The following is a 24,567-nucleotide window of genomic DNA, read 5'->3' on the forward strand; positions in this document are numbered from 1 at the left end:
CATTGCTTTTAAATTTTGAAGTCTGCTGAAATGATAATAATAATTAGGTGTTCTGTGCTAACACCAGTGATCTGCTTAGATAACTGAAGACACCTGAGATAACGTACCCTGTTGCGCTAAAGGGATGTGGCATGATGCACACTCATGGAACAGGCAGAACAGTTTATTATTACATTGCTGTAAATAAATGGTACATACTCTTGCAAATAGATCTAAAATATAATTTGCCTCAGAAAAATACCTTATACACAAAGGAAACTACTGAAACCACTAAACATGATAAGAGCCTCCCAAACGTGGAAGTGAAGTGGAAAATAAACCCAGAACGATGTAACTGATCTGTAAAAATTAATGAAAAGGCTAAAGTGATCTTTAAACGAACAATCTTTCAATTAAATATTTTTGCTTATCTATAACAAATACAATTTAAACTAATCTAACATCACCTACCTGCCCAAAGTGTACTGTGATTGGTCTTCTATCTTCTCTGAGTTTAGGGTCCTTCTTTTCACTCAACGGAGAAGGAGCTGTCCTTGGTAGGGACTCTTCTGGTGTTGCAGAGCATCCATTCTCAGCAATGTCCTGTATGGTAGGAAAAGGTGAATTACATGGCCAGGAACATTCCTGATTAAGGGTAAGAGGCAGAAAGGAGGTACTAGAGGATAAAGCTGACTAAGCATTCTGATGTTAGGATGAAAAATCAAAAGCAAAGAAAATAAAACAATTAGCATAGAACATTTCATTGTATTTTGTTAATCACAGTCTATGTGCAGAAATCCCATAAAATACTAAAGCTGCAAACACAAACATTAAATACCAACTATATTAAATAAAATGTGTCTGACTTATACAGACAAAAGCCAGAAATTTGAAAGGTAGGGCTAACATAGCTCTAACTCTTGCATTGTGAGAATAAAGACAACATCATGAGGAAAGGTCTGAATGCAACCTTAGAACCTGAGCTTCCTTGCATTTTGTACATTTAAGTTGTACCTTTAATATAATTTTATGTACTTACATAGAATTCTGTATAACAGAACATTTATCTATGGAAATACAAGCTCAGGTGTAGTGGTATTAAGGGAGCAAATTCACAGCTTAGTTAGTTAAGCAGGCCCACGTGTGGCCAGTGTTGATGATGCCTTGAAGAGTATACATGTCACAACTTGCAGCCTAACATCAGTTTCTTTTTGACCTAAGTCCTGATCTTAAGCAAAATGAACAAGCAACCTAGGTTACAAGGTTTGGTGAGTGTGTGTATGGTGTGTATAACATAGGAATATAAAACATAAAGAATGGACTTGGAAAAGACAAAGGCATGCGGACATCTTACAGAGAATCAAGAAGATGGAAAGAGTTGGTACAATCAGTTGAGAAATAGTCTGCAACACAGTGAGCCCAAACCTTAAATCTCTTTGCAACAATGTCAAGGAAATAAAGCTTGGTAAATATAGAGGGAAACCTGCACACACTGTAGCTTTGCAAGACTGACCTGTGGTTGGCTGCTGACACAGACATTGCTTTGATGGAGTGACCTTTGACATGCCCCCTCAAGTTTCAGTATCGCTAAAGTATAATAATGAGACATGTAAGCTGAAAGCCAATTAGAAATGGTTCTTTTGGACACAGACTGACCTAATGTGTTTGGGTCAAGTGAAACAAAAAACTGGATGGACTTTCTAAGGGGCTTTGTCTGCTCCACATAGAAACTGACAGACCTTTTTAGATCCAGCTGGTGGAGCAATGGTTCACCAAGATGGACATAAGAGTGGTGGGGAAATTAATAACTTGTTAAAGTGAAACCATAGAAGGAAACTTTTTATAGGTGTACAATTCCACCTTCTCTGGGTAAACAACAAACACTATTGTGAGAAAGATAGCTTTCTACAAAGGATACAGAACTTCAACTCACCGGAGCCAGCAAGAGGGGACCTTATCAATTTTGGAGCCACATAACACAATGATAGTATATATTATTTTGAAACATAAGATACACATGAAAGTAAAATGCAAACTGAAAACAAAGCAAAGGAAAAGCAGCTTCAAGGAAGACTCCTGACTGATGAGTGAATCACAATAAAAGCTGTGAGACTATTGCAAATCCCTGAAGTTTTTTCCCCCTTATGGGTCTGCTACACTTCTCAGCTGATGGCACTGCATGTAGGGGAGAAGCAAGTGTTCATTAAGCATTCTCTCCAGTGCTAGAGAATACACTAGCCACCATTTTGCCTTTAATTTTAACATATTTCTGTTTGAGGACATGGGCAAGCAATCTGTTACAGATTTCATTAGAGAGGAATTCATCATGTTTTGATTCACAGACCAACTATCAGTGAACAAGTGACTTAAGACCTCAGTATCTGTAAAGGTACCCAAACAGGCAGACAAGTCAACAACACTGCCTCAGTCATCAGGAATAGAACGTACTTGGCTGAAAAACGTTTCTGCCTTCATGACTGAAAGCACATCTGTGCCAAACAGTCACAGAAACCTGATTCTTCATGAACGGAACTAGACTCTGAGCTCACGGTACAAATGACTGAATATTAAGGTGTCTGGCATTAGTGTACTCAGAAACCATCCAATGAACTAGGTTAAACTCCTGTCATGTCAGTCTATGTGCAGCAGCCTCAATTCACAAACAGCCTTTAAACATGGGTGCAACTGATTTGGTAGTAGGAGATACAACCCTCCCTTAGATGAAGAGGAAGCACAGAAAGGTATACTACAGGTTGGGATGTTAAACAGTCTCACAAGTCAGAAGCAATCAAATCAGTCTCGGGTACCAAGTATCAGGGGGTAGCCGTGTTAGTCTGTAACCACAAAAACAACAAGATGTCCGGTGGCACCTTAAAGACTAACAAATTTATTTGGGCACAACACCGGACTCCTTGTTCTTGTAGTCTCAGATACAGTACCCAGGGCAAGCTGAGCTGACTTTAAAGCAATCTCTTGTCTTCAGTACCAGCATTGACACAAGAATTTTCAAATCATGTAAGACTTCAAATCCGGAACACCGTCAAAGGAGATAATTGCTAACAAACAAGTTTCTTAAGGAAAGTTAAAACCTCCTCAGCCTCTTCTTCCCATACTTCACTTTGCAATCCTATTGCTGTCCATGAAACATGCCAAAAGTCCAGGCAGGACTTAAACTTACGCTACATAGAGTGTTTAAAACAAGAAACCAAAGTAAAAATATTGAACCATACCACACACACCCTATCAGAAAGAAATTAGCACATGATAGCACAATATTAAAATGTCACACAAAATAAAACACTGACTGAGAAAAAATATTCTGTTGATTTCTGCAGAAAAGACTGACAGCATTCATTCAATATATATCTGTATGTAATGTTTCATATACAGATACACCCTAACACCTGTGCCTGGAGGAAAAGTCTTTGCTAAGCTGAGGTATGAATTTGCTACCCCATTGTCAGGTGACAGAGTGTAGATCAATACATTAATTTTTTTAAAGATTATATGTATGGCTATGGAACATTTACAGATGTGTAAAATGTAGCCACTCTACTGAATAATTGCTATTTAATCAGCAGAATGCCTTCATATTTTTCTAACTACTTATTTATTTAATAGACTAGAAAATCTATGTATTATAAATCATACAGCAAACAGTAAAAGCATAGTCCAGAGGGATTCTTTAAGTTATTTTATATAACCCTAAAACTGGCATTTGCAGTAGCCTGGATAACAGACCTTTAACTAGAGGGCACACACAGATCTAGTAAATAAAATAATGTTGAATTAATTATTATTGTGAAATGCCTGATCATTTATTTAAAGCTATAGATTGTCTAGTCTTACCTACAGTGAGATGCTTTAAGTAAGTTACATTCTTCTTACTAGTGGCACCTTAGAGACTAACAAATTTATCTGAGCATAAGCTTTCGTGAGCTACAGCTCACTTCATCGGATGCATTCAGTGAAGTGAGCTGTAGCTCACGAAAGCTTATGCTCAAATAAATTTGTTAGTCTCTAAGGTGCCACAAGTACTCCTTTTCTTTTTGCGAATACAGACTAACACGGCTGCTACTCTGAAACCTGTCATTCTTCTTACTGAAAGTTGAGGATGGTACTACTCACATTCCTCCTTCTTCCTAATTCTATACAGTTAGGCTTCAAAGGAGGCCAAGTAACAGAGTGACTTGACCACCTTGCTCCATTTAGGAAATGAAAAAATTTGCCTTTACTTTAAAAAAAACAAAAACAAAACTGTAGCAGGTATAAAATAAAGCTACCATACAGTATCTGTTAACAATTATTTGCTATCAGTCATAAGGATCCTCTGAAAACTATTTCTGTTGCTTTGAAATACTGTACCACAAATGAACAAGGGATGGGAATAGAGCTCCATTCAATCTCCACGATCATATTAAAGAAGGACCTTACACACACCACAATGACCTCTCAATAGGTCAATCCCACATTTTCCATTTGCAATTCAAACCCAAAACTGGAGCAGACCAAGGGCAAAATGGGCTCTTGATTATATTTAAGAGGTCATCATTGCTATGCAGAGTTGTAGGAAGCAGACCTCCAGCTCTACTGCATTTTTAAATTCTATCATTGTATAGAAACCGCTCCTATTTGGCAGTGAAAACTGAAAAAGGGATGTTTAGATTTGACTTTTCCTTACCAGTAGCCTGCACGCTTTTCACACTAATACTAGAAAATTATATTTTAAGTTGCAGTAGGCAGTGAGGTCAAATTAAGAATAGTTTTAAATTACTGCAGAAAATGGTAGAGTAACACTCAAGATCAGCAAAATTACGTATGTATTTAATGATGCCAGAATTTCAGTTACAAAATAACTCTGTCATTAGCAAGCACATGAAAAAGATGAAACTCTCCAGAAATTGGTAAAAGCAAGTGAAAATTGATAAGGGTGCACTAATGGATATGTTAACAATTGAGCAGTGCAGACACCTTTCCATTAAAAAAAGTATGATGGTTAGAGAAGTAGGTTTCACCATTTGTGTTACCTAAAACACACTAACACCTCATTCTAACATTATCGCCTATTGTTGTGCTTGAAAACAATAAGGGGTGGGTAAAAGCGAAAAAGATCAGAGTGATCTGAAAGGGAGAGAGGTAGAGATTCTAAGTCTTGAGTATTTACATGAATATTTTATAATGATTCTTTTAAAGTATAAGATTAACAATGCAATCTTATTTGCAGAAATGCTAAACAGCAAGAAAAATGCATTTTTATTCCAAATGGGATCTAACAGGTTGAATGGAGGAAAGTTGAGTGCGAGCGTTTTGGGGGAAGATTTTAGATCTACTCAATTTTAAATGGTGTTTGTGTTTTTTTAAAATGAACGAAGGTATCTGGAGTACTAGGGAGGGAGCAAGAATAAAGCTAAATAAACGAATGAATAACAGATATCTCATTAATTGGAAAGTGTCTCATCCTTTTGTATATAAATGTCACGGAGCACAATATAATACTAGCAATAAAAAATGGTACAGTAAAATTCAGTAATTTTACTTAGTGCTGTTTTCTTTACAGATGCATGTGTTGGAGATGGGGAAACAAATTTCACTAGTTATTAGATTATGTTCAGAAACTAAAACACATGGAGTTAACTATTGCATAGGAAAACGTTGCATGCGGAAAAATTGCCTTCTGTTTTCTTTCTGTGATCAAATTATACGATCAGTTACCTGAAATGAGGTAACAAGTAAATATGAGGTTATTTTAAATCAACTGCACCAAATCTCCACCAATGTGCCCAACACTGTAGCTAATGGTCCACTGATCCTTGCATTACACAGACCTTATTTCATGAGTTGATTCTTACTACTTGGTGATAAAAACCCCTCAGTACTGATAAGTTGACAAGTTTAGGCAGAGAAGGAACTTTTCCATTAATATTTAAAATAGATATATCCATTTGACACAGCCTTAACATTGCTTTGGGTATTTTGAGAATAACAAATTAAATTACTGAAATATTGATTTTAAAATTCAGCAGTTGTGTAAGGTGCAGTAAATCAGAAAAACATTCCGAGTGAGATCTTTGCAGTTACTAAATTGGCTACCTTGTATTCCCAATAGACTGTAATGGCTCTGAACTATAGACTAAATAGAATAACTAGAAGAAACCTAAGGGCAGAATCATCCATATAGTATGTACCCATATGACTACCCCAACAGCATCAAAAGTAGCAATTAATATTGGATACCACACTGCTCAGACACAATTTAGCATTCCCTGAATTTTACTGTTTAAACACAAAAAAGAATGAAATTCAGAGACAATAAAATGTCATCATAAGGCCAAAGTGCTGGCAAACTTAAAACTGCAAGAAATTCAGATTTAAAAATTACTTCAACCCTCGTTCTACAACACTGTGCCTAAACTTCACACTGATGACATGTGATAACCATGTGTCCAATGAGAAACCTTGGGTTATTTCCCCTGAGAAGTTACCAGAGGAATATAACAGCAATTTGCCATTTGGAGCAAAGTTCACTGTCATTACTGTAGGCATTATCAGCCAGTTTATGCAAAGCCCCCTCCCACAATGTCTTGGCACAACGGGCAGGCGAGGGACCACAATAAATGGAACACTCAATTTTCTGGCTTTCGTGGGTTTAAGTCAGAGCCTTAATGTATTTGAAGATAGTTTTTTGTCTGTGAATATTTATAACAGTGTGAAAAATCCAGGACAGCTGGTAATGCATTTTGAAGTGTGCTAACAACACTGTATCAAACAGCTTTCTATTGATCACATAATGCTTTTTGTGGCTAAGTATTTCATACATAGCGCTTATACATTTTGAATAAGAACTTCAAGTACCTTTTGCTTCAAGCGGTTTTTCACCTCTTTTATTCCCATTTTTGCATGATCTTTTGCCTGCATGAAAAATTAATGTAAGTTAAAAATCTCTTTCTATTTCCAGCAGCGACTGTGCTCGATTTAAGTCTATCAAGACTCACCTTCTCTGATTATTGAAAATGGGAAGGAAAAATTGGATCATCAAGTTGAAAACATAATGGCTATAAAAACAAATACAAACCTAAAAGGTTAAAAAACCTTTAATGATACTGCAAAGATTTTGTTTTCTCTGTTTTGATAGCAGGGATTTTTGTTCCCCCCACCACCCCCCAGTTCCTCCTCCATGATTTTTCCTCTCTCTAATTATTTATCTCTGCTGCATGGTGACAATTACCAGCAATAGCACAGCTGTAAGATTCCTCACTGTAGTGTTCTGAATACCAGTTACATTTTACTAGGGCAGGACCTAAATCTCAGGACCTTTGTCAGGCTGGAGGCAGGCAATAAGGGATAGTTTGAATAGACATCTCACTGCTTTTTGTCATATTTCATAGAATTCAGTATTGAAGAGATCCTGACATGCTTCCATATATTTTAGCCCTCTGCAGTGAAATGATCAGTTATAAACCATGTTAAAATAACAGTTATTAGCTGTATGTTAACCAAGCACTGAACGATTTTCATTTAGAAAACAACCCAAGAAGCTTGGCTCAAAATAAGCAGGTATGAAAAATCTCTGGGGAAAAATAACAGACATTTACAAAAACTGGAACAATTGGCCAAATGAGAGGATTCCCTCATTTCCATGTAGCTGCTCACAGAGGCCCAGGGGTAACAATGGATTTCCAACAGTGTAATGATGAGATAGGAGAGGGGTTTAGTACAGGATATAGGGACCGTTCCATGGAAATAGTGCTATTTACTAAATAGGAAAGCAACTTCTGCACTTTGAAGATAAATCACCTGTCAAACTCATTTTCTTTTACACTGTAATTAGTATAAAATGTTTCAAACTGGTATTTCAGTTAAACAGAAAATATTTTAATAGAAGAATAGAAATTAAAAACATTTCCGGATACATGCTTAATGGCCTAGTCTCTAGCACTTTATTGTTAATATGCATTTATCTTGTTCAAATAATTTCGTTAGTATAGAGAAAAAACTTTAATCTACAGATTCATTTAACACAGCATCATAGTTAGATTCAGTTGTCTGGGTCATAAGACAATACTCAGTACTTACAAACTTATAGACAGTCTTCATGGCCGGGTTAGCCTTGGTCTTTACTGTATTTATAATGGCTCCACTTCCTTTCTGTAATTACAGTAACAATGGAATCATTTTCATTGAGGCTGTTAAAGCAAATGCCAGTCCAGAGCTATTATTTTAAATAGGAAATAACAGAAAGTATCAATTGTGTTAGATATCAGAGCAATATGCCTAAATGGTAATTTATTTTTATTTATGGTTACATAGTTCCACTCTCTCACCGAGGATTAGATACTACTTTTTCCAGGGCAAATCTGATCCATTTAAAATCATGTTTTAGGACAGAACTTTGCAATATAAAGGTTTCAGTTTCTCATAATAAAAATCACTCCCTTTACCGTATCGAGGCTTCTTCAGAGGTGCTCTCACTAAACAGTGTCCATAACAATTCTTATCACCCCCAAGGGTATCCTGCATATTGCATTCAAGTAATAAACATGTTTAATACTAAAATACCCTACCAGCTCAACGGGAAAGACTGTACGTTCACTGAAAAAACCCTACTCTCTGCAGTGCACTTTCCTTTTCATGCCCTTGTTTTCTTTCTTACAGATTCTGTATATCTCAGATATGCTGCCTTTCTTAATATCTAAAAACTGGGATAAGGGAAGAATTGAGACAACATGAAATCCAACTACAATCTAAGCATAATTCCAGAAAAGCTGAACTGCGTGTAGAGGACACACTAAAAGGCATATGAGGCTGTGATATGTCAGACAGAATAATCTATTAGGCTAGTTAGTGTTTTGTTTATCTTCTGAACACCATTGACTCTTGCTGCATAGTATGTTATTTGATAAATAAATCTTGTGTGCAGAGCAGATGGGTAAAATCCATGGAATGAAATCCCATATAATTCCATGATAGTTTATCCTAACATAGAATTATTTTTTCAGAAGTAAGCCAAATTTTGCTTCAATGTATTCTTATATTTATGACGCTATTACACAGCATTTATCTTACTTTAACAAAAAAAAAATTGTAAACTACTGAACATAACCACTTGGATTTTATATTCATTCACACCAATACTCTCTTCTCCTTTCACCATTTTGCATCCTACATATTTGTAAACAAGTGTGAAAATTTTTTTTAAGCATTATTGGTATTTTAAATGTATTTAATGCACAAAGATCAAGATCATTTTCGGCCTAGCTGTTTGTGCATTAGAGAATTCTACTCATAATCAGGGCTAGAGAAAAATGGGATAATATATTTAAAAAGGTGAGCTCTCCCTAAATAATTATTTTACAGTCATACACAGCCTTAACTATGGATAATTTTAATGCATCACTTATGGTGGGAGGGACTCTTTAAAGTTAGATCCCAATTATTAATCTAAAATCATCATTTATTATTCACATAAAGTGACAAGTTATTTATAAATATTTATACAGTATATTTAATTTATATCAATTAAATAGAGCATTAGTCTAAGCAGACGCAGATAAACTCATTTGCAGCCTATACTAGACTACAACAAACAATGCTATCCCCTACTCAGTACTTCACATCGTTCAGCTTTGTGAACAGCTTTTCACTGTGGCTCAGGTTTCCACAATAATATTAAAAAGAAAAAGAATGAACTCTGTTCAGAATAGGTAACAGCATATATCTACATGCCTTTCATATGGCCTCCAAGATGCTAAAACCAGGATTGAAAAATATGAGAAATATAAACTCAGTTTCCCAATTGTTTTTCCTTACTATGTTTTCCCTTCTGTTCTTCGCTCCATATTAACAGCACATTATCTTTTAGCTACGTTAGTTTTATCTGGTCTAAACTAAATATTGTGGGATAGAAGCTGATCTTGCTCAGGCCAGTGAAACTGAGTAATGGTGCAATAACTGAATTGTCCAATAAGAACGGCAAGGATTAGAACGCTGTATTCTTACCCTTACTGTGGAGAGCCACTGGTGGTACAGTCTGTCACTCCCTGGTGAGACAGAGGAAAATTCTTGATTGATAAGAAACGGGATACAAATGAGAAAAGCTGGCGTTCAACTGTGTCTAGTGGTAGTAAAGTATAGATATTTAGAAGAAGATGTCTACCCTTTTCCCCTTCTGGGAACAGAATAACCAAAAATTAACAAGGTAGCCAGTGGGCGAAAGAAAGGTGGGTAAATGGAATTATTATTTTTCCTGGATTTTCTCATATAGATTTGAGAAAGTTAATGTTTTTTCTAATGGTCATGAAAAGAAAGAGAAGGTGTCAATGGTTAAATCCAACCAATTCTGACATGCAAGACCTGTTCTAGTTATGTGTTAGATAGCTAACCAGACAGTACTGCTCAGAACAAGGCAGGGGTTTGTAACGCCAAATAGACAATGAAGGATATATTTATTTATCCAAGTTGGGATTGAGATCTCCAGAGAAAAAAGGACAGCATCAATCAACACACTTCAACCCATAGACTGAAGCTGCTACAATTACTCAGGCAAGTGATTTCTCTGACCTATTAAATCACAAAGTATAAGGTATTGGATACTATCCAAAATCAGTGGAATGAACAGATATTTCTTACCAGCATATTCTCCCATATTTATCTCTTCTTCAAAAACATCACTGAAGCCCTCTCCAGAGTTGAGACGATCAAGGCGCCCATCAATAAACTTTAAAACAGGGGAAGTATAATAAAAATGTGTGAACAGATAAAGCATTCAATTCTACTGCACTTCAAAAGATTATTCTGTACTTTCTCCAGAAGGACAAAGTTCCAAAGTCTTTGTGGGGGACAGCCTTTAAATAGGTAGACTGGGGAAAGGAATATCACTTTGCCAACCAGTATGACAATTCTTTATTTCAGAGCAGTCAATGATGTGGTTTTTGGCCTTCTTGAAATGGCACAGTAATACCCTAGTTTATACACTGAAGCTTACAGACACATCAGCTCAAACTGAAGCCAATGAGAATTTTGCTATGGACTTCAATTGGAGGGGAACATAAATTATAGTTATTAAAATACAGAAATTCTTATAAATTGGGTTTAATCCATGCCAGAAAATAAAAATTAAGTTACTGTTGAAGGAGTGACATATATCTTAATTACTAAATTAAGGAACTAATTTTTCTGAGTACATGGTTAGTGTAGATCAAAGAACATAGGAATAGTGTTGATAAGAAAAACAGTTTTTTTGTGAAATAAGCTACGACAATGCTGAAGCAATTAAAACAATACCTGCTTAAAGAGCTGGAGCTGAATAGCATTCTGAAGAAACTGCCTCATGGCAGTAGAACGATGAGAGACAAACGTTTCTTCACAAAAAGTGATTGGCTCCTCCTGTAAAGTTCAGAGCATTGGAAACACTGAAACAGCTTTGCTTGAATAACTGAGTTTGCATTTTATTCTATTTCCCTTCAAAAAAAATTAAAGACAAGTCTGATACGAAGTTGGATAAACTGCAGTTCTTCTCTCAGTTCACACATGAGAGAGAGTGAGAAAGGACAGAGCTGCCTTTAATCATGTTACTTAGAGATAATGTACAAAAACTGTGTGCAGTCAAGATAAAACCCATTTGCTCTCTGCACATTTTGCTATGACTGAGTGGGGGGGTTTCATTCCCCCAAAAGGTACTTTCTGATTTAATACCTCAAGAAACTGACATAGAAAAAGTTCTCTAGTTTTGTGTATTCAAATCCTCAAATACCTCAAAACTCGCTTTGAATGGACCCAGAGAGTTAACCTGCACAAACAAGTCTGTAATTTCTGCTTTGTGTTCTCTCCACAGTTCAGAAAGAGAAGACTTTCATATCCTGAATTGAATGAAATTTCCCTTTTTCACAGGCTTGTTGGCAAAAGACAGAGATTGTTTTGAAGCTCTACTTTTATCTTATTTTAATGAGTTATGTTAATGCTGAAGTCTGCTGTGCATCTGCCATAAGGGCACAAATTTCCTCCACATTTAAATCTACAAATTCTCAGCATAGCGAGTAAATTCATGTATTAAGTTTCAAAAATGGCAGTAACAAAGAATGATAAAATTATGTTGATGTAAAATTAATGCTGAATTCTTTTCATGCTCATATAAAAATATAATCAGGGCTTTTCATCTGGAAAGAGTTTAGAGTCTACACACTAGGCAGCAGAGTGCCTGAAAGACAGAATTCCCTCTTTAAGAGCTCGTTTTGGTTTCAGTTCCCCCCAAATCCTTCAGTTTAAGAATCTGAACTATTGGTGGATGTTCTATGTCTCAATCTTACCACAGTAAGCAAAGTAGCAGCCAGTGCAGCATTACTGGAGGAGATGGGAATGAGTTTCTTAAGTGACACTGGACAAAAGTTTTGGATAATGATTAATGTCTTATCTTATCTCAGCTGTATAATCTTCAGCTGAATCACTTTCATAGGTATTTAGGGGACCCCAATCACTGCAGTATGTAGGGAGAGAAAGCGTGAACTACAAAGATGTACGTACTCCACGCCTTTGCTGTCTCCCAGGCTAGGCTGATGTAACATACTCCTTAATGGGTTTCTTTAAAAAAGGAACATAAGTGTTTGCAGAACATGTCTGTATACTTGCTCCTCAGGAGAGGAATGGTCTCACCTCCATGATCTACACTGGCTGTTCATGTGCAAAAGGCCGCATTTCAAGGGTCTTTGTACCTAGATAATACAGGGCTCTATGTACTTGAGTGATTGACTGTCACCCTGTGCTTATGCTAAGCAATTAGATCTGGACAGGAAGAGTCTACTGGTAACAATGTCCCTCTGTAACTATTTCTAACCACAGGTTTCAGAGGAGCAGCCGTGTTAGTCTGTATCCGCAAAAAGAAAAGGAGTACTTGTGGCTCCTTTTCTTCTTTGCGGATACAGACTAACACGGCTGCTACTCTGAAACCTGTCATATGCAAGGCACTGAATTTAGCAGTATGGAGTGGAAATCCATCAACTTCATGAAAAAACTCGTACAGATACAGACAGACATCATCTTCCTTCTATGGTAACACCCATTGTTTCATGTTCTCTGTGTATATAAAATCTCCCCACTGTATTTTCCACTGCATGCATCCGATGAAGTCAGCTGTAGCTCACAAAAGCTTATGCTCAAATAAATTTGTTAGTCTCTAAGGTGCCACAAGTACTCTATTTCTAACCAATGCTTGAAACAGGACTCATGATTACTGCTAAAATTGGGTAGGTAAAAAGGCACATGCCATTTCACTGGGAGTATCTAGATTGCTTTGATCCCTTTGGCCTGTCTGGTGAAAAAGCTCATTGCACCCTTAAACATGGCCAACGTTTATGTTTGTTTTCAGAGCTCAGGCACAAGCTCTGCAATAGGTGTGTGGGGATTGAAGGGACTGAACAGGACTGGTGGGCGAGTTCACGTGTCAAAAGGAGAGCTGAGGCGCACAGGAGTTTGGAAAGTGGGAAAACCTATTAATCACATTTGACAAGGAATTGGTATTTTTGCACAATATGATGTCCCCTTGTAACAACTCTGCATATAAGTAAAATAGTTACTACCCCACTTTGTAAAGAAGAGAGTCACAATGCCACAGATCACTACAACTAGAGACAGGTGATCTAGAAAACTTAGACACTACAAATGCTATACCGCGTCAAATGAACTACAAGGAACTATTCTTTTCTGGACACACAGGAATGCCATGCCCCCATTATTATTAGTGAAGCTATATGTGTAAGGCTCTATTTATTATTGGGATCAGAGAGTGGGTAGCTACAATGTCAGTAACAAATGGTGTCACAAATAGGATTCTAACAGTCTCCTTGACCAGTATAAACAGGGATTTGCCCTGAGAACCCAATTACAAATGCTTGACAAAGGCTCTGTCTCACTATGTTTGTAACTGACATGGCCAGGGTCCCAGTGTGAACAGGACATGGAGTTCTCTAAAGAGAGTAGCATGTGTGTCTATATACGTTTACTCTGTGATCAGAGAAAAACCTGAAGAAGATTTGGCTTTCATTTAAACCTTCATTTCAAAACATTTGAAAGGAGAACAACCAACTTACTCTTTCATAGCCTATAAAACTTCTGAAGCTCCCACAAAGATCACACAGGATAAGAACTCTTTGGAAGGAGCAAAGCGCTATCCAATAGAAGTTCATTTTGCTCCATTTTATATGACATTTGGCACTATGACACCACATTTGCAATATGACACAAACTCCGCCCCATTCAATTGAAATGATCGCCTATCCCTACACAAACATAGAAGCAGAGAGAAGCCTGGTATAATGTTAGCACACTTTCTTCCCCGAACTAGTAATGATTTAGTTAGGTGGTCTGGTTGATAGACCTTTTGGCTTCTGTAGAGCCAATTCAGGCTCCACTTTTGCTGGACGATAAAAAAAAACCAACCCAACAAACCGACTTTAATCATCCAGGTCAAGACGTGAGTTTTCTGGCTTAGAACCCATTAGTACCAGTTATCCTCCATGACCTGAAGGAGAGTGAAAACTCATACTACTTAACCCCATCCTCAGCTTCATTACAAAAAGAAAAGATGGATTACAGGACTGTCTTCTTAACAGATGTAGTCAATTGTAAATTATACAGCTAATCAGCTCTGCTGTCACTGACAGGTGACATTGTGCAAAGGGAAAATTCTAGGAGGTGCAGGTGTTTTGTGAAAGTAATGGATTTGCTCAAGCATAAGACCATCATTATAACAACATCAGTTAACAACTCTTTCATCTATTTAACTTGCAGTTTCCAGCAGTAAGAATTTAGGTTTTTATCAATCTAAAATGTAAATGTCTGTTATTCTCTTTTTCCACTTCAAACCCTCTAAAGAGGCCAGGATCTGGCATTGTGGATGCAAGAAATGCATGCTTATTGTAATTCTATCGCAAACATGTGTAAAGTTTTGACACAGGAAGAACTTTCTTTTAGTGACAAAAATTACGCACAAATTCTAAAGAGAGTTTGCTCATAACCACATATACAAGGGGGGGCATTTTCAAAGGTAAAACTGGGAGCTATGTGCCCATCTCTCACTGAATATCAGTGTCCTTTGTGCCATTGGAAATCTCCTCACAGCATAATGAAGATCATTAAGACAGCGTAGCTACTTCATGACCCTTTATAAGCTGAATGATCCAGCGTACTGCTCACTCTGGCCATGCAATTTGTTGTCAACCTCGTTATGTTTAAATTGGCAAGTCAATTACATTTTAAAATAATGTTTAATTCCTGCTTAAGATAGCCAGCCCTAAATGAAGAGCCCAGTATAGTACAAGTACTACTCAAAAGGGATTTACCTCACACTGTTCTGGAGTGCTGCAAACACTGTCAGTTTCTTCCAAATGCTGCTGTTTATTTTGGAAGCCACAGGGCAAGGAGAAAGAGAAAAGCATGCATCGCATAGCTAGGACACCCTTGTCTTGTAAGGAGATCACTGCTTCCCAAAGAGGAAAATGTTCTGCAAGTGGCTATAGGAGCAGCAGCACTGGGGACCTTTGCCAGCAATACAAGCATTGTATCTGAAATGGTTGACTCAGCAGAGCAGTAGGAAGACCAGTTGGATAGTGCTGGCAACAGCTACCGCATTAAACACTACAAAAATCATCTAAAAAGAAGGGAGGCAAAGGACTATGGAGGCTGAAGAGAGGGCATGGCACAGACAAAGCAGCTAAAGAAGGGTTAGGAGACATGAGGAAACAAAGAGCCACCTGTGAAGGGCTATGTATACAGACAAAAAGACAGAAAGACCTATCCACTTGGTGAAATCACAGCAGTTCACAGGCCTAGAAGTCCTTTCTCATGCAGAGAAGAGGTGACGCTTAGATGCACGTCAGTGGTGCAGGAAAACATAGCTGTTGCTGTAACTGCTGGAGAAAGCACGTCTCATTAAACTCCAGTTTGAATTATTATTTCAACACTGAGGGTCTTGCAAGGAGAAATGCAGCCTTACAATCTGGTACCTAGAGTAAAAAATACTGGAGACCTGTTCAGAGAATCCAAAAAGCTATGCCATGGAAAATATGAATAGCATCTCCTGCATTACCACGGACACTATGTGGTGCGTGCTTCTGAATTTCATTCTGGTGTGTATGTGTCTTTAAACAACGTAGCCTCTCTAATAAACACACAAGCCATTAGAGCTGTTCTGTACCTCAGTCATTAAATGAAAAAGTGGGTGGAACAAGGTGACAGCTTGTAGGTTGTTGGTTAGTCACTGCACAATTTGAATACGTTGTGAAGATAACAAAAACCCAAATATAGAGCAAGAACAATGAAACTATACTGCACATGTAAGAGATTAAGATAGTTTTGTTTTATTACCTTGATGTTACACATAACGGTGGCCTTTAGAATACTGGCTATGTTGTCAATGACAAAGTGAAACCTGCAGTGATATTCTGGGAACTAGCATCCCAAATTCCAGCCAGAATTAGAATGAAACCAAGACACGAGTATCATCCTACTAATATGCAACAGCAACCCCAAGAAAGGCAACTCCTCTGCAGACCTTACAAGAACTGTGAGTGAAATGTTAAGTAAAGATTAGCTTATCATAGCTGGAGACAGATGATCACTCAGTCAGCAGGATTCCATACAGACAATTTTAAGTTGGTTATAGATATATAAGGGGCAATTGGCTCGTTTCAGTTTCTCTTTGCAATGACAAATAACCTTGCCATAACCAGTGCATACATTCAGCACAGGAAAGCTCATGTCTATCTGCCTTGGTCGTAATGGAATCAGGAGGGCATGGATCAAATACATCCTAATAAGCAAATGATACCATATTTTATTTGCAATTCAAGATACTGCTCAGGAACAAAGAAATCTCTCGCTCACATATTTAACTACATTTGTCATAATGAACAATAAATTAAGAACCAATACTCAAAAGAGCAAGACCAGTGCATTAGGTCCATTAGGATGCCACCAATTGTGACAAATTTGGATTGCTAACAGAAGCTACTTACATTATTTGAATGCAAAGAATAGGCTTTTGCAAATATACTTCATATTTACCTATGCAGGCTGTACCCTACCTTGCATTCTTATGTATACACAATCTCTATTATTGGTCAATTTTAGGGTTTTCTTGGGTATCTAAGAACTGGCAAAGTGTATGGGCACCATTCTTTTTATGAGTTTACAATGTCAAAAAAACTTGGACAACTCGCCTAAACATCCACTACTACTGGCTATTGGCAGATTAGATTGTCTTTGCAAGTGACACAGAGTTTGGCCAGCTCAAAACACACAAAAATAATATTCCACTTCAGTAATAACCTCACAAAAGGACAGGAATTGTGCGAGTAACGATCACAGGACATGAGATCACCAGCCATCACCGTAGTCAATATGTCCCTGCCTGGTAATATGAAATTACTGAGGGTCCAGGGAAGAAGCAAGTTTGTAGCCTCAGTAGAAAAGATACAGGACCTAGGGATGTTTTGTTGATGTTACTAGATACAGACAGGCTCTATCCGGCTCTGTAATGCCCACATGGACTCACACAATGTGTTTCCCCAAGTCCTAATCTGGATTGGACTAAACCGTCACAGAAGTGAATTCTGGCTACCCTAGTGGGTTCACCCCACAAAATGAGGGTTTTTTCACTGAATGAAGATGGGGTGAGGGGATTGTTGACTGATTGTTGAGTGATTTGTGAACAAAAATCCCATTTTAAAAAAATGACTGCCAATTAGCACTCTAAGTCTCATTGAAAGCCTTCTCCAAGTGATTTTATGTAGATGTTTGAAACCAATGAGACTTAGTGGGACTCAGGCGCTTTTGAAAATTTTACTCATAGGCACTTCCAAAAATGCCAGAGAGAATTCACTTTACAAGACTTAATTGGATGAGGAGCAGATCTGTCCATTTTGATGCAAGTAAAACCACACCTACAGCAGCAAAACCAGAAAGATAAAAAACCCTAAAAGATTCAAGATTTATCATCTATTCACAAAGAATATGTTCAATATATACACCTACTACAGCTGTCTGAAGCATTTTTACTATTATAGTCACTGACAGCTTAAGTCAACAAGAGCAAAGCAAAACTAGGGATTTAAGAATTCATATCAAGTGAAAAAATACATCGATCAGCGATATGATTTGCAAGACAATCTTTTCTATCATGGTTATTAAAATAGTGTTACCATTTATATTTCTTTTACTCCATCAACAATTCAGTGGATTGTGAATTGTGATCAATTCTAAAAATAACCTAAATATCTTAAAAAGTCATACACCTTATTTAGGCATATTAAAATCAAAACGGAATTTTTAATTGTACACAATTGGGTGTCTGCAATACTTAAGGGCACAACAAGGCATAGCAAGAATGATATTGCTTCTACTTATCTAACTGTATCTAGTTAGATTTGATTAGACATTTTGCATATAAATGCTATTACGAGGAAGAAATGACTGCACAATAGTTTGTTTTGAAAGACTTCTATTACGCAAAACAAAGAACCTTGTGGGCCAAAAAAGAAACTCAAAACCTGATCAACATTAACCAGTCCAGATACCTAATTAGACCCAACAGGCAAAATCTCCCCTCCAGAGCTACAATATTTTACAGATTAAGAACAAAGGGACGAAGATAACAAGTAACTTGCACAAATTCACAGAAGTCTCTGGCAGAGTATGGAATAGAGCCCCAATTCCCAGAGTCCTTGTACGGTGCCTTAACAACAAGACTATTTCTTCCTCTTCCTACTTAGAGGTATGTTAATGCATTAGTGTGTTTAAAGACTCATAAAAGATGTAATAATATGGAGTTACGAGCAGAGAGTCTTTAGTGTGATCAGAAAGCAAGCCTCAATTTCACTACCTGTGCTAGGAATGTGCTCTATGCCCAGCATATACGTTACTGCCACACTGTCTCCTTTACTGGTCTACGTTGATACTTATTATACAAAATCCCTGTGGCATGCGTGCAGTTTCATCATTAGAAATTTCAGCTGGCAAGGTAATTTTGGGGCCGATTCCGTAATCACTCCATATGCAATACTCTCACTGAAGTCAATGAGTGCTGCATGCAAAGCAGCTACCGATTCAAAGCCTCTATAATGCAAAAGTCCTTTTCTATTATAGCCATTGTGGGAGTACTAGTGACACTACAATGAAGGAGAAAATTACAGTGTTGTTACTCATATGAGCTATTTTCTACCATGACAAAATATTACGAAGAGCGTGGGATTGAAAATACAGATAAGCCACACACAAACCCACACACACACAAAGAAAAGGTTGATATTCGAACAAAGAAAATTTCAATATATTAAACAGAATGTTCTGTTAATAGAAGATATAAGGTGATCCACTTCACAAATGAAAAGTAGGTGGACAGGATTTAGAGACAGCCTATGTTCCCAGAGATCAAGACTGGAGATATTTTGCTTTCCTTTAATTTCTTAGATAACTATATCAAGCCTAAACTCATTCAGTCAGATTATACTCTGTATAATCATGAGAAAGAACTGCACTGAAGAAAGTAAAACTCCTTCCCATCCCATGGAGTGACTCAAGAAGGGACTCAGATGTAACCTATTGATAGAAAAAATCTACCACAAAAACGTTAAAAGTTCAGAATTATCATCACATCTTACCCAATGTGAGAACAAGAGAAACAAATGAAGGATGGGGGGAAAAAAACGTATTTACAACCTTTCATCCTGTTAATTCAACCAAGAACCCATCATCAGACATTGTGTCCTGGTGGGGACCTCAGAACAATATTGACAGTGTCACCTTCCAATATCAAAATGCCTGAGGGTTCAGAAATGAGTAATGAGTTGATACACATGAAAAAGCAGAGGAGAAAAAAAATGCATGTGTTATGGGGGTGAGAGAGAGGACAGTCAGAGATGTAAGAGTACTTGAGTTTTGGAGATAAAATATCCAAAAGAAATAAGGCATCAAGAAAAATGCCCAATGTTGACATTTCTAATTGCACAAATAAACTGCTCTTCAGCATATTGTATGTATTTGAGTCAGAATAAGTTTCCTCAATTAAGTATGTAACTTCTACGTAAGATAATCCCAACACAAGAATCACACCTAGCTTTGTGCTGGAGTACAATGGCTGTTTTGAAGGTTGGAAGCACCATAACATCCCACCAGTGGAGGGTAGGGTGGGGGGGAAAGAGGACAACAAAAACTATGGCTAGCTTGAAGCAGAACTTGGGAATAGAGGAGAGAAACTTTAGCTGTAAAAGTAGCACATAACAATCCTCTTCTGTCCTAACCCAATAATACAATCCTCCCCACAAATAACAAATCTAATGGAATGAAGAACAAGTTTTAAATTTCACTAGCTAGGGACACCTAGTCACTCATGGATTTATTAATATGTGAAAATAAACGGATGTAATAGCGATGAACCCTCTCACTATATCCATGGTAATATAAATGTCTATTATAAAGCCTGTAGTGCAGCCTGATTTGTCCTCATGTTACTTGTCCTGTTAATTGGGTGGGGAACCCTCAGCAGGACACACAAAGGAGGAATTTGAAAATTCTAAAGGCTAATTGACAATGCAGCAGGACTCTTATTCCAAGGAAAAAGGATGGTTTAGAGGAGAAGCCTGTTTAGAGGCTGAATGTATTAGGTCCTCTGGGAGGGTTAATCACATTTCTTCTATTCTAGTTACGTAACGATCTCTGGGGAAATCCAATCAGTCAATGAAATAAAATATATTTACTATAGTTATTTATACATGTGGGATTCTGTGACCCAACAGCTTGGGTCACTAGGCTGTTAATAGTTACATGACAGCATTCCTTCATGGGATGTGTAGAGCTGCTCAATCATTTCACCTATGTTGGATCTAAGGCAACTGCCCATTTATTATCCTTATCAGAATAGAAGAAATGTATAATACATATCTCTAGTTAATACACAGGAGAATCGCAAGATCAAGTCCAGAATGACCCCTAGACACTTTTCCTTAGAAGTAGAAAAAGGATACCAAATAGCATTCATTACATTTAAAAAGTAAGGAGAAATGTCTTATTCCTTTTCTAATGTTCGTACACTCATTATTTCCCTGCAGAGAGTCAGATACCTGAAACAAGAACGTAAGTGTCACTCCTAGTCAGAACGGAATTCATTGTCAGAATGGCTATAAACTACAGGGAACCTATTCCCATAGCCGGGGAAAAAAAGGAGCTCATCCTGACATCTCTACTTTCCATTCACTTTTGACAGAGCTCCTGCTTTATTTGAACCAAGTAGAAGCTCTCGGTCTTGCCTTACAAATAGGCTTCATTTGCTTTTGTCATATCCAAAAGCTGTAGACCTTTTATATCCGGCCTGCTTTTCTTCTTTTTCTCAGGCTTCCCTGTAAAGTGACTCCTCCTCCTCAGCAGAGTATCTCACCTCCTACAATCTCTCCACTACTTCCTTATCTCCAGCCTCCAGAGAGCTTGAGAGGCTTCCTAACTCCATGCTAACAGTATTAACATTCACTGAAAAAGAAGATGCCTCTTACTGTCACTAAATTCTTTCCTGAAATGGTCCTATACAGAGAAAACTATATTCAGTATGAAGGCAAAAGTATATTTCCCTTTCCCCACTTCACTCTTAGGATGTCCCTTTGTGCTTAACCCATGATGAAGTAAATGAAGGGGATTTGTTCTGCATTATTGCAGAGCTCCCTGGAACACTGAAGTGGAGCTTTGCAGAAGTGTAATTATTTAAAATCTGGCCATGTGACTCCTTCCCACTCCCATTATACCATCCTCACACATTTCCAACATGAAAACTGTGCAACATTTCTGCGCTTTTTTGCAAGAGGAAAAATGCCATCTAATTAGACCACATGTGCAGAGAAGCATCTGGCTCAGAGCGCAGCAGTTTACACAGCTCCTTGAGTTGTCGTGGAGACAACCACATGACCAGCTTAGAGCTGAAACTCTGGGGCATGAATCCAGATGCACTCCTAACATATTCTGACAGAGAGCAGATGGGCAGTTATTTGCAGGGCCAAAAAATGCCAACTCTGCTCCCCTCCAGACCTGCACGCCCTCAATGATAATTTTCATCTTGTAAAGTTGTTCTTATCTGCCCTGGAACCACAAGTTCTTTTCATGTACGAATCAGGGCTATAGTTGCCATGAGTGCAATCAGAAAACTGCCTAAACTTAAACACTTCCACATACATCAGTAAAAGCACTAACAATTCATGAAGTATGTCTCAGATACCTGCTACTTCACTCATTTTGATGCTTTATTCTTGTACTCAATTCAAAGTATATTCGTGAACAAATGCCTGCGAATTTCTGTGACTCACATACAGTGAAGGATTATGTACAGTTGGTGAGACCTGATGCCAGTTCAATTATCACTAACATATCAAAACCAAATCCCCTCTGCACTAGGGCAAGATTTCTTTAAATACACACGTTTTTAAAGAGAAGAGAGACCTTGTTAAAATGAGTTTGACATCCGTCACTATATTCTCTGCAAGGCCATGTGCAAAAGTACATTTTGTATATTACACTGGTTACAAATTCTAATAGTTAATAGCTAAAAATGCAAGAAATAACTTGTATTTTGCAGTTTTAATCGAACATTTTTTCAAATCTAATTCTCTTGAGGTTTTCATCCCATTTTTCATTCTAGTCTGCTTTACACAGGATATCTTTGCAACACATGATAGAGTATCTCCTCCTGCAATATCCTCAACTATAGGAAAAGAAGAGTGTTAACAGATGGGATATATCCAGCAACAGATAATGTAAGTGATGCTTGTACGTGGTTAAGTGAACTGAGTGTCTCTAAAAAAGCTAACAGACAACAAAACTTATTTTATGCCATCAGCTTCATACTGTGTTATGTGAAGAAATACCCACACCAATCCAAACACAAACAGAGCCAATGAAGGAAGTAGCAGATATGACAAGACCGTGTACTATAGGTGCTATAAACAGACAGTTATTTTGAATCATGAGAGAAAATTTTTATATATATAGGTGAAACTGTTAACATCTGTAGCCATTGTAAGACCCCATTTTCAGTTGCTTATAACTTTGCCAAACTGTTTGAGCTGAAATTTTCCATGCCCAATATCTGCATTAGACAGATTTTAAAAAAAAAAAATATTTCAGCTAAATCGGTTCAGCCTTTCCTAAGAACAAGATTAGAGAATAATAAGTTTTGCTCACATTAAAAAAGATATTACAACCATTTCACGGAGCAGCTCAAAGCAGGCTTGATATTTGGCAGGGGATCACCCGGATGTCAGGGATGGAGCCTTTTGCCACAAAAATGTGCTCAAGTTTGTCCAAACTATAATACTTCAGATAAAAATAAAAATAATAATATTTCAGTTTGCACATGTTCATTAGAGACTTGCTAGGAGTTCAACAGTTAAATTCTCTGAAGATTTTTGTCTGCATGGAGTATGGTCTAACCCAGGGCTGCTGGGGCTAAGCAGGACTTGCCCTGCAATTGCTTCTCCTGGCTGCCTGGCACAGGAATTGAGAGAACTGAGTGACTGAGGTAGGGAATTGCAGGAAAAGAAAGGACAGTCTCATAGTTAAGGACCTAGCTGAATGACACTTGGCAGCAGTGGATTCAATACCTGCCTTTGCCACAGAGTTCCTATGGGATGCTTGGCAAGACTCTTAACATAAAATTTTCACAACAGGTCACTAATTCTGTGTTCTTCATTTTCTGGTGCTCAGCATGAGACCCCAGGGGCCAGATCTGCAGAAGAGCTGAATGCTCGCAGCTGGAACTAAAATTGACTGGAGCTGTACTTTGAACATGTAAAGTGCTATAAAACGCTAAGAAAATCAGTCCCTAGGCATCTCAAATTGGGCACCCAAAATTAGTGGACACTTTTAAATTTAATCTCTCTGCGTCTGCCTCAGTTCCATATCTATAAAATGAAGATTATAAATACCGCCTAATCTCACAGGTGTGGTAAGAAGATGAAGCCATTAATGTTTATGAAGCATGTAGATATTATGGTGAGAGCACTACAGAAACATCCATGAAAAAATTAGTATTTCTATATTCAGTGCAGGGTTTGGATGGTGTGCATTAAATAAGCCCTGGGGTCACACACTAAATGAGTATAAAAAGAAATATTGAATAACTAGCCGTTCACTGAATGAAGCAGGCATCCCGTGGAAGCAGACATATGTGGTCAGGTAATTAAAGACTGTCTAATGTATACACACAAGGGGGCTGAATTAAGGTTGCATAGGCAACACTTAATTCTTTCATTTCCTAACTTCTGAGTGCTCTGCATGCTTAACATATTTTTAGTTTAGCTTTTTTGGATGCTATCTTCTGTTTAGATTGTAGTCCTGACAGCAGGGACTGTGGCTTTTCCCAATGTTTTGTGATGTACTAAACTTACTCTCAGCGCTGGAACAATAAATTGCACACCAAATAAACTCAGGTGAAATAATGCACAAGCAGTTACAGAGAGGTTGGAGGAGACACAGATGAACTGTGTCAGAGCTGGGAGTAAAGAGCAGGTTTCCTACCTCCCAGTCCACTGGACCACATAAGAACATGCAAGTGCTTTCCTACAC

The 24,567-nt window shown here is 37.6% G+C and overlaps 1 protein-coding gene across 2 annotated transcripts in view; it reads right to left on the minus strand.

Moving 5' to 3' along the window:
- The window catches only part of DENND1A (DENN domain containing 1A), a 373,522-nt gene that overhangs the window by 51,649 nt on the left and 297,306 nt on the right, over positions 1-24,567 (minus strand). For both annotated transcript variants that reach the window (XM_074973359.1, XM_074973358.1), the window contains exons 14-19: positions 11,260-11,361; positions 10,606-10,693; positions 9,976-10,016; positions 8,053-8,124; positions 6,832-6,888; positions 451-582 (exon numbers count right to left, since the gene is read on the minus strand). In XM_074973359.1, the coding sequence (XP_074829460.1) occupies positions 451-582; positions 6,832-6,888; positions 8,053-8,124; positions 9,976-10,016; positions 10,606-10,693; positions 11,260-11,361 (492 nt within the window). The remainder of the gene's footprint in view (positions 1-450; positions 583-6,831; positions 6,889-8,052; positions 8,125-9,975; positions 10,017-10,605; positions 10,694-11,259; positions 11,362-24,567) is intronic.

Source organism: Natator depressus, chromosome 16 (assembly GCF_965152275.1).
Source record: "Natator depressus isolate rNatDep1 chromosome 16, rNatDep2.hap1, whole genome shotgun sequence".
NCBI classification, from domain to species: domain Eukaryota; kingdom Metazoa; phylum Chordata; order Testudines; family Cheloniidae; genus Natator; species Natator depressus.